The sequence below is a fragment of the Grus americana genome, chromosome 38, assembly GCF_028858705.1.
Source record: "Grus americana isolate bGruAme1 chromosome 38, bGruAme1.mat, whole genome shotgun sequence".
Lineage (NCBI taxonomy): Eukaryota > Metazoa > Chordata > Aves > Gruiformes > Gruidae > Grus > Grus americana.
In genome coordinates this window covers 30,670-44,199 of record NC_072889.1, presented here as the reverse complement: position 1 = coordinate 44,199, position 13,530 = coordinate 30,670, and the positions used below count along the sequence as shown (strand labels likewise).

General features: G+C 66.1%; 1 protein-coding gene across 1 annotated transcript; it reads right to left on the bottom strand.

Moving 5' to 3' along the window:
- Positions 1-2,209: 2,209 nt before the first annotated feature.
- SMC1A (structural maintenance of chromosomes 1A) lies at positions 2,210-13,525 on the bottom strand. Its single transcript, XM_054808547.1, has 16 exons — positions 13,418-13,525; positions 12,498-12,677; positions 12,179-12,325; positions 11,395-11,532; positions 11,039-11,155; positions 10,827-10,933; positions 10,375-10,516; positions 10,114-10,259; positions 9,220-9,373; positions 9,017-9,127; positions 6,522-6,678; positions 5,149-5,303; positions 3,969-4,120; positions 3,797-3,866; positions 2,759-2,869; positions 2,210-2,642 (listed from the first exon to the last, which is right to left on the bottom strand). The coding sequence occupies exons 1-16, from the start codon at positions 13,523-13,525 to the stop codon at positions 2,559-2,561; spliced, it is 2,079 nt and encodes a 692-aa protein (XP_054664522.1). The 3' UTR covers positions 2,210-2,558.
- Positions 13,526-13,530: the final 5 nt, after the last annotated feature.

The following is a 13,530-nucleotide window of genomic DNA, read 5'->3' as shown; positions in this document are numbered from 1 at the left end:
TTCAACTCTAAGAGGTATTCGACGGCGCGATCGGGGGGGTCGGAACCCCCCGGGGGGGGCCCGCCACCCCCCGCGCCCTCCATGACCCGGGAGAAGGTGTGTGTGTGGGGGGGGTACCCCGGTTTTTTTTGGGGGGGGGGGCTTAAAATGGGGGGGGGAATGGGGGGGTGGTAAAATTGGGGGGGGGTGGTAAAATGGGGGGGGTAAAATGGGGGGGTGGTAAAATAGGGGGGGTCGTAAAATGGGGGGGCTGTAATGTTGGGGGGCGCTGGGCTGGGGGCTCCGGCAGCCCTGAGGGTGAAGGGGGGGGCCCCCCTTAAATTGGGGGGGGGGGTGGGTGGGTGTGTGGGGGTGGGATAAAGTGTGGGGGGGTTGGGGGGGGGGGGCAGACACCCCCCGAATGTGATGGAAAGGGGAGGAGGGGGAGGGGGTGCCCCCGGACGGGGGCGGGAAAAAGGGAAAGGGGGGGGGTGGGGGGGTGGGGGGGGGCGGCTCGGGGGGGGGCCCGATCCGGGCGCGGAGCTCGGAGGGAGGAGGCGAGTCGGGTGGGGGCGGGGCGGGGGGCGGGGCTTCAGGCGGGCGGGAGGCGGGGCGCCCCTCCCCTCTCTAGCCAACCCCCCCCCCCCCCCCCCGCATTGAACCACCCCCTCCCACGGGTTTTTTTTGGGGGGGGGGGGGCACCTCCTTCCCACCCCCCATCTTCCAGAGGAGCCAGGTTCCCCCCCCCCCCTTTACTAATTAAGCTTATTGTTAATTACGGGGGGGGGGTACCCCAGCCCCCCCCCCCCTCCCCGAGGTTCCCCCCCCTCCCCTTTACGTGTGACCCCCCCTTTTTGTGTGGGTCCCCCCCCCCCCCCCAGGCGATGCTGGAAGCAGGAGCCCAGGCTCTGCCGTCGCCACGGCAACGGGTCACAAATAACTCCGCCGCTGATTGGGGTTCGCCCGCCGCACGGGGAGGGACCCCCCCACCCCCCCTATAGCCCTGCGACCCCCCCGGGGACCTATAGCCCCTATACGTCCCCGTCCCCCCCTCCCCAGCGCTTTGGGGGGGGCCCTATAGCCCCCATATGGCCCTAAGGGGGCTCTGTGCCCCCCCCCCCCCTCACAGCACCTATATAGGTCCGGTGGGTCCCTATAGCCCCTATACGGCCCCAGAGTCCCTATAGCCCCACGGGGCTTCATATGGCCCCTATATGGCCCTGGGGGGCTGCGGTAGCCCCCATGCGACACCTATAGCCACCCTATAGCCCCTATATAGCCCCAGGGGGTCACTATAGCCCCTATATGACACCCACGTAGGCTCCATACGACACCTATATAGCTCCAGTGGGTCCCTATGGCCTCCATATAGAGCCCAGGGGGCTGCTATACCCTCCATGTGGTACCTATATGGCCACCCTATAGCCCCAGGGGGTCACTATAGCCCCCATACGACACCTATATAGCCCCAAGGCGTCCCTATAGGCTCCCTATAGGCTCCCTATAGGGCCCCAGGGGGTCACTATAGCCCCCATACGACACCTATATAGCCCCAAGGCGTCCCTATAGGCTCCCTATAGCCCCTATAGGTTCCCTATAGCCCCTATAGGGCCCCAGGGGGTCACTATAGCCCCCATACGACACCTATATAACCCCAAGGCGTCCCTATAGGCTCCCTATAGCCCCCATAGGGCCCCAGGGGGTCACTATAGCCCCCATACGACACCTATATAGCCCCAAGGCGTCCCTATAGGCTCCCTATAGGGCCCCAGGGGGTCACTATAGCCCCCATACGACACCTATATAGGCTCCATACGACACCTATATAGCCCCAAGGCGTCCCTATAGGCTCCCTATAGCCCCTATAGGCTCCCTATAGCCCCTATAGGGCCCCAGGGGGTCCCACCAGCCCCATACATCCCCACAGCGCTCCATATAGCCCCCGTATAGATCCAGGGGGTGCCTATAGCCCCCCAACCACCCCCCCAACCATAGGGTACCTGGGGGGAGGGGGGGGGTCATGGAGCCCCTATAGAGCCCAGGCCGGTCCATATGGCCCTATAGGTCCCCCCCAAAACTGAGACGTAAGGACGGGGCGGGGAGAGAATCAAAATCCTTTATTGTAGCGTCACTAAAATCCACAGAAATGACATAAAACGGGGGGCGGGGGGGGACGTATGGGATTTGGGGGGGACGTATGGGATTTGGGGGGGACGTATGGGATCGGGGGGGGGGACGTATGGGATTTGGGGGGGGCCCCTTATAGAGCCCAGTAAAAGCGACAGCGTGATTCTACCTATAGCGGGGGGAGCCAGGGGCTTGGGGGGGGGGGGCACCCAGGGGTTTGGGGGGGGGCACCCATGAGACCCTGGGGGGAGCACCCAGGGGTTTCGGGGGGGCACCCAGGGGTTTCGGGGGGGCACCCAGGGGTTTCAGGGGGGGGCACCCAGGGGTAGCAAAGCGTTTGGGGGGGGGGGGGGGCGCACCCACAGGCACGCAGGTGTCTGGGGTGGGGAGGGCACCCATGGGGGGGGGGGGCACCCAGGTTTTGGGGTTTTTTTGGGGTTCGGGGGGGGGGATCACTGCTCGTTGGGGTTGGGGTTGGCGTCGGGGTACTTGGTGAGGTCGAAAGTCAACACCTTGCTGATGACGCAATCGCCTTGCTGGAGGGGGGGGAAGAAAAAATTGGGGGGGGGGGGGTGTTGTTAAATCCAGGGGGGGTTTATTTACCCCCCCCAGCCCCCCAAATTTACACCCCCCCCCCCCAAAATTTACCCACCTCGGGGTAGACGCCGATGAGACTTTGAGCTTTGGTGTAAAATTCTTCCTTGAGGGAGATAACGATGGCTTGGAAATTAGCGGCCGATTGCTCCTTGATGTAGTTGGCCACCTGTGGGTACCCCAAAAATTGGGGGGGGGGAAGACCCCCAAAAAAGGAGTCGAAAAACCCCCCAAAACTAGGTCGAAAAACCCCGAAAATGGGTCGAAAAACCCCCAAAAATAGGGAGAAACGTCACCCCGCGGCAGCGAAAAATCGGCCCCAAAAGTGGGGCTGGGGGAGGCGGAATTGACCCGAAGATGTTGAAAGTGGGGTGGGGGACCCCCAAAATGAGATGGGGGAGCCCCAAAATGGAGGGGACCCCCCAAAAACACCCCAAGATTGCAAGCGGAGGGTCTAAAAATGGACCCTCGGACCCCAAATCGCCCCCCGTTGACGCCAAAAATGGACCCAGGGACCCCCCAAATCTCCCTGGTGACCCCAAAAATGGACCCAGAGACCCCAAATCCCCCCTGGTGACCCCCAAAATGGACCCAGGGACCCCCCAATCTCCCCGTTGACCCAAAAAATGGACCCAGAGACCCCCAAAATGGACCCAGAGACCCCAAATCCCCCCTGGTGACCCCCAAAATGGACCCAGGGACCCCCAAAACTGCACCCAGGGACATCCAAGCCCCCTCGGGGGGACCCCCCCCAAAATGGAGCAGGGACCCCAAAACTGCCACCCAAGGCCCCAAAAAAACGCCCCCCCGCGACCCCAAAGGACCCCCAATCCCCCCCTGTGACCCCAAAAATAGACCCAGGGACCCCAAAACCGCCTCTGTGAACCCCAAAATCCCAGGGGGAGCCCCCAAAATCCCAAGGCTCCCCCCCAAATACCTCGGAGAATCCCCAAACTCCCAAAACCCCCCCCCAAAAAATCCCACGGGGTCCCCAAAAATCCTTGAGGAGGGGGTCAAAATCCCTGCGGGGGGGGGGGGGGTCCCCAAAATCCCCTTTTTTTTTTTTTTTGAGGGGGGGGTCCCCCAAAAATCCCACCTTCCCTATATTGGTGTTATCCAACGCCGCGTCGATCTCATCCAGCACGAAAAACGGGGCCGGTTTGTAACTGGGGAAAAAAAAGGGGGGGGGGGGTGTGTGGATAAAAATGGGGTGAAACTCTTTAAAGGGGGGGGGGGGACACCCCAAAAAAGAGGGGGGGGACACCCACCTGTGGATGGCGAAGAGGAGGGCGAGGGCGGCCACCGTTTTCTCGCCCCCCGAAAGATTATCCATGGGGCGGAAACGTTTGCCGGGGGCTACGCAGTTGTAGTTGATGCCGTCCAGGTAGGGCTCCTCGGGGTTTTCGGGGCCCAAAAAAGCCTGGGGGGGGGGGGGGAAGGGGGGGATTTTGGGGTGACGGGGGGGCGTGGGGGTGACGGGGGGGGCGTGGGGGTGACGGGGGGGGCGTTACGGGGTCCCCACGTCCCGCGGGGAGGGGAGACGGGGGGGGGGGGAGATGGGGAGAGGGGCTGCAGGGAGGGACGGGGGCGGGTGAGTGTGCAAGGGTGAGGGGTGAGCGTGCAAGGGTGAGGGGTGAGTGTGCAAGGGTGAGGGGTGAGCGTGCAAGGGTGAGGGGTGAGCGTGCGAGGCCTTGTGAGAGGGTGGGGGCGAGCGGTTGAGGTCCCCGGTGAGGCTGGGGGCGATGGCGTAAGGTCCCATGCGAGGCCGGGGGTGAGCGTGCAAGGGCCTGTGTAAGGCCAGGAGTGAGCGTGCAAGGCTGGGAGTGAGCGTGCAAGGGCCTGCGCAAGGCTGGGAGTGAGCGTGCAAGGCCCGGGAAGGGGGGTGTAAGAGGCACCGGAGGAGGCTGGGGGTGAGTGTGTGAGGCTGGGGGTGAGCGTGCGAGGCTGGGGGTGAGCGTGCGAGGCCTTGTGAGAGGGTGGGGGCGAGCGGTTGAGGTCCCTGGTGAGGCTTGGGGTGATGGTGCAAGGCGGAGGCGATAGTGTTAAGGTCCCGTGCGAGGCTGGGGGCGAGCGTGCAAGGGCCTGTGTAAGGCCGGGAGTGAGCGTGCAAGGCCGGGAGTGAGCGTGCAAGGCTAGGAGTGAGCGTGCAAGGCTACGGGGGTGTAAGACGCAGCGGGGGAGGCTGAGAGTGAGCGTACAAGGCCCGGGGAGGGGGGTGTAAGAGGCACCGGGGGAGGCTGGGGGTGAGCGTGCAAGGCTGGGGGTGAGCGTGCGAGGCTCCGTGCGAGGCCGGGGGGCGAGCCCGGAGGCGACCGGCCGAACCCAAAGGCCGAGCGGCCGAACCCCCTTACGCGAGAACGGGAGGGTCCTCGTGCCGAGGGGGTCCTCGTGCCGAGGGGGTCCTCGTGCGAGGGGGTCCTCGTGCGAGGGGGCCCTCGTGCGAGGTACCTGGGCGCTGCTGTTGCGGGAAAGGGCCTTGTAGATCTCGTCGATGTTGGTGGCGACGGACTCGAAGCAGGCGTTGAAGCGGTCGAAGCGTTCCTTCTTCATCTGCTCGAACGCTTGCTTCGCCTTCTTCGCACGCTTCCGCGCCGCCTCGAACTCTGGGGGGGGGGGGGACACGGGGAGGGGGGGGGACACGCACGACGGGGTGACAATGGAGGGGGGGGTTGGGGACATCGGGCGGGGGGGACAGGGATGTGGCCCCCAGCTAAAATACGGCTGGGTTTGGGTGGCGGGTGGGTCGGGTCATCCCGCCGCCCCCGCCTTGTGTCGTCCCGGTGTCCCCCCCGTGTCCTCCTGGTGTCCCCATGTGCTCTGGTGTCCCCCCCACCCTTGGTGTCCCCCCATTCCTGGTGTCCCCACGTCCCCCTGGTGTCCCCACGTCCCCCTGGTGTCCCCCTGTTGACCCCACGTGCTCCAGTATCCCCATGGTGTCCCCGCATTTCCAGTGTCCCCATGTGTCCTCCTGGTGCCCCCACATCATCCTGGTGTCCCCATGTCCCTTCCCAGTGTCCCCACATCCCCGCGTGTCCCCACATCCCTGTGTCTTCCTGGTGTCCCCACGTCCCCTCGGTGTCCCCACATCCCTGGTGTCCCCACATCCCTGGTGTCCTCACGTCCCCTTGGTGTCCCCACATCCTCCTGCTGTCCCCACATCCCTGGTGCCCCCACATCATCCTGGTGTCCCCATGTCCCTTCCCAGTGTCCCCATGTCCCCTTGGTGTCCCCACATCCCTGTGTCTTCCTGGTGTCCCCACATCTCCTTGGTGTCCCCCCCATCCCTGGTGCCCCCATGTCCCCTTGGTGTCCCCACGTCTCTGGTGTCCCCACGTCCCCGTATCCTCCTACTGTCCCCCCATCATCCCGGTATCCCCACATCCCTTCCTGGTGTCCCCATGTCCCTTCCCAGTGTCCCCATGTCCCCTTGGTGTCCCCACGTGCTCTGGTGTCCCCCCATCCCTGGTGCCCCCACATCAGCCCAGTGTCCCCACGTCTCTGGTGTCCCCACATCCCTGTGTCTTCCTGGTGTCCCCACGTCCCCACATCCTCCTGCTGTCCCCCCCCCCATCATCCCGGTATCCCCACATCCCTTCCTGGTGTCCCCACGTCCCTGTGTCTTCCCAATATCCTCACGTCCCCTTAGTGTCCCCACATCCCTTCCCGGTGTCCCCCCATCCCTGGTGTCCCCACGTCTCTGGTGTCCCCACATCCCTGTATCCTCCTGCTGTCCCCCCCCATCCCTGCTGCCCCCCCCATCATCCCGGTATCCCCACGTCCCGTGTCCCCGTCCCCCCCCCCCCCCCCCGGCGTGTCCCCACCGTCCGACGTCTCCTGGAACTTATCCCGCACGCTCTCCAGCTTCTCCATGGCTTTCATGTTGGGGGCGGCGATGCGCTGCAGGACGCTCTGCTGCTCCGTCAGCCGCTGCTGCAGCTGGTTCATCTCCTGCCGGATCTCCTCCTCCGCCTGCGCGTCCTGGGGGCGGGGCTTCGTCTCAGGGGGCGGGGCCTAACAGGGTGGGGCCGCCCCCCCGCCCTAGGGAACCCTAATGGGACTCTATGGGGGGGCGTGGCCTCAGCCAAGGGGGGGCGTGGCCTCAGCCCTAGGGAACCCTAATGGGACTCTATGGGGGCGTGGCCTCAGCCAAGGGGGGGCGTGGCCTCAGCCCTAGGGAACCCTAATGGGACTCTATGGGGGGGTGTGGCCTCAGCCAAGGGGGGGCGTGGCCTGAACCCTAATGGGACTCTATGGGGGCGTGGCCTCAGCCCTAGGGAACCCTAATGGGACTCTATGGGGGGCGTGGCCTCAGCCAAGGGGGGGCGTGGCCTCAGCCCTAGGGAACCCTAATGGGACTCTATGGGGGGGGTGTGGCCTCAGCCAAGGGGGGGCGTGGCCTGAACCCTAATGGGACTCTAGGGGGGCGTGGCCTCAGCCCTAGGGGGGCGTGGCCTCAGCCCTAGGGAACCCTAATGGGACTCTATGGGGGGCGTGGCCTCAGCCAAGGGGGGGCGTGGCCTCAGCCCTAGGGAACCCTAATGGGACTCTATGGGGGGGGTGTGGCCTCAGCCAAGGGGGGGCGTGGCCTGAACCCTAATGGGACTCTATGGGGGCGTGGCCTCAGCCCTAGGGGGGCGTGGCCTCAGCCCTAGGGAACCCTAATGGGACTCTATGGGGGGCGTGGCCTCAGCCAAGGGGGGGCGTGGCCTCAGCCCTAGGGAACCCTAATGGGACTCTAGGGGGGCGTGGCCTCAGCCCGGGGGGGGGCGTGGCCTCAGCCCGGGGGGGGGGGGCGTGGCCTCAGCCCGGGGGGGGGGGCGTGGCCTCAGCCCGGGGGGGGGGGGCGTGGCCTCAGCCCGGGGGGGGGGGGGCGTGGCCTCAGCCCGGGGGGGGGGGGCGTGGCCTCAGCCCGGGGGGGGGGGGCGTGGCCTCAGCCCGGGGGGGGGGGGGCGTGGCCTCAGCCCGGGGGGGGGGCGTGGCCTCAGCCGGGGGGGGGGGCGTGGCCTCAGCCCGGGGGGGGGGGCGTGGCCTCAGCCCGGGGGGGGGGGCGTGGCCTCAGCCCGGGGGGGGGGGGGGCGTGGCCTCAGCCCGGGGGGGGGGGGGCGTGGCCTCAGCCCGGGGGGGGGGGGCGTGGCCTCAGCCCGGGGGGGGGCGTGGCCTCAGCCCGGGGGGGGGGGGCGTGGCCTCAGCCCGGGGGGGGGGGCGTGGCCTCAGCCCGGGGGGGGGGGGCGTGGCCTCAGCCCGGGGGGGGGGGGGGCGTGGCCTCAGCCCGGGGGGGGGGGGGCGTGGCCTCAGCCCGGGGGGGGGGGGGGCGTGGCCTCAGCCCGGGGGGGGGGGGGGCGTGGCCTCAGCCCGGGGGGGGGGCGTGGCCTCAGCCCGGGGGGGGGGCGTGGCCTCAGCCCGGGGGGGGGGGGCGTGGCCTCAGCCCGGGGGGGGGGCGTGGCCTCAGCCCGGGGGGGGGGCGTGGCCTCAGCCCGGGGGGGGGGGCGTGGCCTCAGCCCGGGGGGGGGGCGTGGCCTCAGCCCGGGGGGGGGGGGCGTGGCCTCAGCCCGGGGGGGGGGGGCGTGGCCTCAGCCCGGGGGGGGGGCGTGGCCTCAGCCCGGGGGGGGCGCGTGGCCTCAGCCCGGGGGGGGGGGCGTGGCCTCAGCCCGGGGGGGGGGGCGTGGCCTCAGCCCGGGGGGGGGGGCGTGGCCTCAGCCCGGGGGGGGGGCGTGGCCTCAGCCCGGGGGGGGGGGGCGGCCTCAGCCCGGGGGGGGGCGTGGCCTCAGCCCGGGGGGGGGCGTGGCCTCAGCCCGGGGGGGGGCGTGGCCTCAGCCCGGGGGGGGGGCGTGGCCTCAGCCCGGGGGGGGCGCGTGGCCTCAGCCCGGGGGGGGCGCGTGGCCTCAGCCCGGGGGGGGCGCGTGGCCTCAGCCCGGGGGGGGCGTGGCCTCAGCCCGGGGGGGGCGTGGCCTCAGCCCGGGGGGGGCGTGGCCTCAGCCCGGGGGGGGCGTGGCCTCAGCCCTGGGGGGGCGTGGCCTCAGCCCTAGGGAACCCTAATGGGACTCTATGGGGGGCATGGCCTCAGCCAAGGGGGGGTGGGGTTATCAACAGGCCACGCCCACCCCAGCCTGGCTTGCCTGATGGGGAAGGGCGGGAGGGGGTGGGGCTTTGTATGGTAATGAGGGGGTTGGCAGTGTGGGCGTGGCCAGGGGCAGTGTGGGCGTGGCTAGTGTCCTATGGGGGTAAAGTGGGAGGGGTGTGAGGAAAGGGGTGGTGCCTTAAGGAGTGGGAGGGGCCAAGGAAAATGGGAGGGGCCAGCATTAAAGGGCCAGCACACCTTGAGCTCCTCGGGCAGGTCGCTGTAGTCGATCTCGATCAGGGCCTCGCGGGCGTAGAGGCTGGAGGTGCGCTGGGAGCTGCTCACCGGCTCCTCCCCGGCCGGGCCACCCTTGGAGGGGGGGGACAAAGAGGGGGTCAGGGTGGTCCCCGGGCCCCCTCGTGAACCCCCCCCCACCCCCCAATCCCCTGTCCCGGCCCCACCTCCTCCTGGCTGATGTCATCCATGGTGCCCTTGGAGAGGGGCAGCTTGATGTCCTGCATCTTGCAGGCCTGCAGCAGGTTGTGGCGGTCGCTGCGCTTCTGCTCCAGCTTCGTCTCGATGGCCGTCACCTCCTTCTGCAGGTGCGTCATCTCCCTGCAGGAGGGGGGGGCGGGGGTGGGGTGTCAGGCCTGGCTGGCCCCGCCCACAGGGTCCCTAGCCCCGCCCACAACCCCTTAGCCCCACCCATAAGCCCCTTAGCCCCACCCACCACATGCCACTCATGCCGCCCCCCCACCAATCACACACTAGCTCCAGCCCCCAAGGCCATGGCCCCGCCCCCAAGGCCATGGCCCCGCCCCCAAGGCCATGGCCCCGCCCCCAAGGCCATGGCCCCGCCCCCAAGGCCATGGCCCCGCCCCCAAGGCCATGGCCCCGCCCCCAAGGCCATGGCCCCGCCCCCACGGCCATGGCCCCGCCCCCAAGGCCATGGCCCCGCCCCCAAGGCCATGGCCCCGCCCCCAAGGCCATGGCCCCGCCCCCAAGGCCATGGCCCCGCCCCCATTCTCAGCTCTCCCCAATCGCAAGCCCTGCCCCCAGGGTTCTGGCTCCACCCCCAAGGCTCAAAGCTCCGCCCATCTGCCAGCTCCGCCTGCAGGCTCGAGGCTCCGCCCCCCCAGGCTCGAGGCTCCGCCCCCCCAGGGCTCGAGGCTCCGCCCATCTGACAGCCCCACCCCCATGCTTGAGGCTCCACCCCCAAGGCTCAAGGCTCCGCCCATCTGCCAGGTCCACCCCCAGGGCTTGAGGCTCCGCCCATCTGCTAGCCCCGCCCCCATACTCCCTTAATCCCCAGGCCCCGCCCCACCCCTTAGCCCCACCCCCAGCCCCGCCCTCACTTGTTGGCCCCGCCCAGCTTCTTGCGGATCTCATCCATCTCGTGGTTCTTGTCGTTGACCTCGGACTTCTTGGCCAAGTGCTGGTTCTTCAGGTCCTGCAGCTGCGCCATCGTCTCATCGATGATCTTCATGTGACGCTGCTCCTCCTGCCGCCGCCATCGGTCACCCGTCACCGCCGCCCCTCGCCAGCCGCGCCCCTTCCCCAAACGCCCACCCGCGCCGTCCCCCTGTCCCGTCCCACGTCCCCCCCCACCCCGAGACCTTCTTCAGCTTCTCGATCTCGGCCTCGTCCTTCCGCACGCTCTGCTCCCACATCAGCACCTTCTCCTGGTCTTCCCGCAGCTGGTTACGTTCGAAATCCAGCTGGATGCCCAGCCGCGTCTTCTGGTTCTCGAATTCCAACCTAAAAACGAGGGCGCCTGAGATTTTGGGGGGGTGGGTGTCCTCGAGATGGTGGGGGTGGTCCCCAAGATGTTGAGGAGGTCCCCAAAGCATTGACAAGGTCCTCAAGATGTTGAGGAGGTCCCCAAGACGTCGAGGAGGTCCCCAAGGCATTGACAAGGTCCCCAAGACGTTGAGGAGGTCCCCCAGCTGCCCCATAAGCTCGCGGGGGGCTAGGCATGCCCCCTCAGAGATTTGGGGGTCCCCTGGGGGTCCATGTGTCATCGTTCCCCCCATCCCTGCCCCTTCAAGGTTTTGGGGGTCCCCTTTACCTCTTCTTGGCGATCTCGTTCTGCCTCTTGACTTTTTCCTCCTCGAACTCCCGGATGTTCCTGACCCCGATTTCGCGGCAAAACTCCTCAAACACTTCGTCCTCCACCTAAAGCGGGGGATGACGTCAGAACCAAAAAGGGGCTCCCCAAAATCCCTGCACCCACGGGAGACACCCCCCACCCCCCCAAAAAAAAATAACCCCAACACCCACCTGGTTCATTTTCTCCTTCAGATCTTTCATCTCCCGCTCCCGGCCCTGGATAATTCTCTTGATATCGTTAATGCGAGGCCCAAAATTGGCCAATTCGCTCTCGAGTTTCGACTTCTCCTGCGTCGGGGGGCGGAAAAACGGGGGTCAGATGCTGGGGACCCCCCCCTTGCACCCCAAAATCCCCCTCCCCGGAATCACATTAACCCAAAAAAACACCCAGGAGGAAAGCGTACGGTTTCCGTAAATCCCCCCCCCAAAACCAAATCCCTTTAACGTTCGGAACGGCCAAGGACACCCCCCCTCCCACCCCGTGACGCCCCCAAAACCGGCGTAATCCCCCCCAAAACTGGGGGTACCTGGAGGTTGAGGGCGAGGTGCCGGGTTTTCGTCTGCTCCAGGTCGCTCTGCGAATATTTGAGGCGCATTTGGAGACCGTGGGCTTGGGATTGGACTTGGCGGAGCTCGGCTTCCTTCCTCTTCGCCTTCATCTGCTCCTGGCGGGGGGAAAAAGAGGGGGTGGGGGGGGGGGAGAAAAAGAGGGGGTGAGGAGGGGGAGGGAAAAAAAAAAGGGGGTGAGAGGGGGGAGGGAAAAAAAAAGGGGGTGAGGGGGGAGGGAAAAAAAAAGGGGGTGAGGGGGGGAGGGAAAAAAAAAGGGGGTGAGGGGGGAGGGAAAAAAAAGGGGGTGAGGGGGGAGGAAAAAAAAAGGGGGTGAGGGGGTGAGGGAAAAAAAAAGGGGGTGAGGGGGTGAGGGAAAAAAAAGGGGGTGAGGGGGGGAGGGGAAAAAAAAGGGGGTGACGGGGGGAGGGGAAAAAAAAGGGGGTGACGGGGGGGATTCACCCGACCCGCAATGCCCGGAGATAGAGGCTGTGCTTGGTTTTGGGGGTCTGCAATGTTGTTTTGGGGGTTCAGCCTTGTCCCTCAGCGAGGGAGCCCCGAAATGTTTGAGATGAAGAAAGTTTGGGGGGGGGGGGGGGAAGTAAAAGTTTTGGGGTCTGAAAGCGGGGGAAAAAGGAGCGGGTTTAGGGTCCAAAGGAGCCTCAGCGGGTGCCGACGCAGTTTTGGGGGTGGCTGGAAGGAGTTTGGGGGTTCCCAGGAGAACGCTAAACCCCCCCCCCCCCAAAAAAAAGGGGGGATTCCCACCTTGAGTTCCTCCGTCAGCCGTTCCTTCTTCTCCTTCAGTTTATCCACCGCTTTCTCGTCCCACCGACGGGCTTTGGCTTTCAAATCGCTGGCGCCCCCCGAAATCACCCCCGATTTTTGGAAGAGGGTCCCGTCCAACGCCACCGTCTGCGGATTTACCACAAGAAAAACAAAAAAAAAAAAAAAAAAAGAAAAACAAACAAAAAAAAGAAAAATAACAGAAAAAAAAGAAGTTTGGGGGGGCATAAGGAGAATTTAGGGATATTTAAGGAAATATCGAGGAAAAAGGAAGCAGGGGGGGAAGGGGGGGAACCCCTACTTTGTGTCGCTGGTGCCCCCCGAAAGCGATGCGGCGGGCGTCCTCCACGTTGTCGCAGACCAGGGCGTTGCCGCAGGCGTATTGAAGGGCTTTTTTGATGTGGGGGGGTTCGTATCGGATCACGTCGATCACCAGCTTCGCCCCCTTCAGCTCCCGTAGCTTCTCGTCCGTCGGCTTTACCTGCGGACCAAAGAAGAGGGGTTCAATGGAGGGGGCCCCCCCCAAAAAAAATAAGAATTCTGGGGATGGATGCGAGTCTCGGGGGGGGGGATTCGATACGGATCCACAAAACCCTGGGGAAGGGCGGTGAGGTTAAATGGGCCCCCCCCCCCCCCAAAAAAAACCTGTGGGGATGGCCATGAGTCTTGGGGGGGGTTCAACAGGGCCCCCCAAAACCCAAGGGGTGGTCACGGGTCACAGAGAGTTAAATGGGGACCCCCCCAAAACCCCAAGGAGAGCCCTGAGTCCCTAGGGGTTAAATGGGGACCCCCAAAAACCCTGGGGAGGGCTCTGAGCCCCTAGGGGTCAAATGGGGGGGCCCCAAAACCCTGGGGAGGGGCTCTGAGCCCCAAGGGGTCAAATGGGGGGGCCCCAAAACCCTGGGGAGGGGCTCTGAGCCCCAAGGAATTAAATGGGGACCCCCAAAAACCCTGGGGAGGGCTCTGAGCCCCAAGGGGTCAAATGGGGACCCCCAAAAACCCTGGGGAGGGGCTCTGAGCCCCAAGGGGTCAAATGGGGGGACCCCAAAACCCTGGGGAGGGCTCTGAGCCCCAAGGGGTCAAATGGGGACCCCCAAAAACCCTGGGGAGGGGCTCTGAGCCCCAAGGGGTCAAATGGGGGGACCATTCACCACCCCCACCCCTCCAGCGCTTCTCGGGGAGCCCCACCACCCTAAAACCGGGGCGTACCCCTCACCCCACCTCCAGATAATCGAGGGGCAGGAAGGTTTCGGGTTCCCCCCGCTGCTCCTTGATGTACTGGATACAATCGCGCCCCGTTTTTTCCGAATCCACGATGATAGCGTCCATGTTTT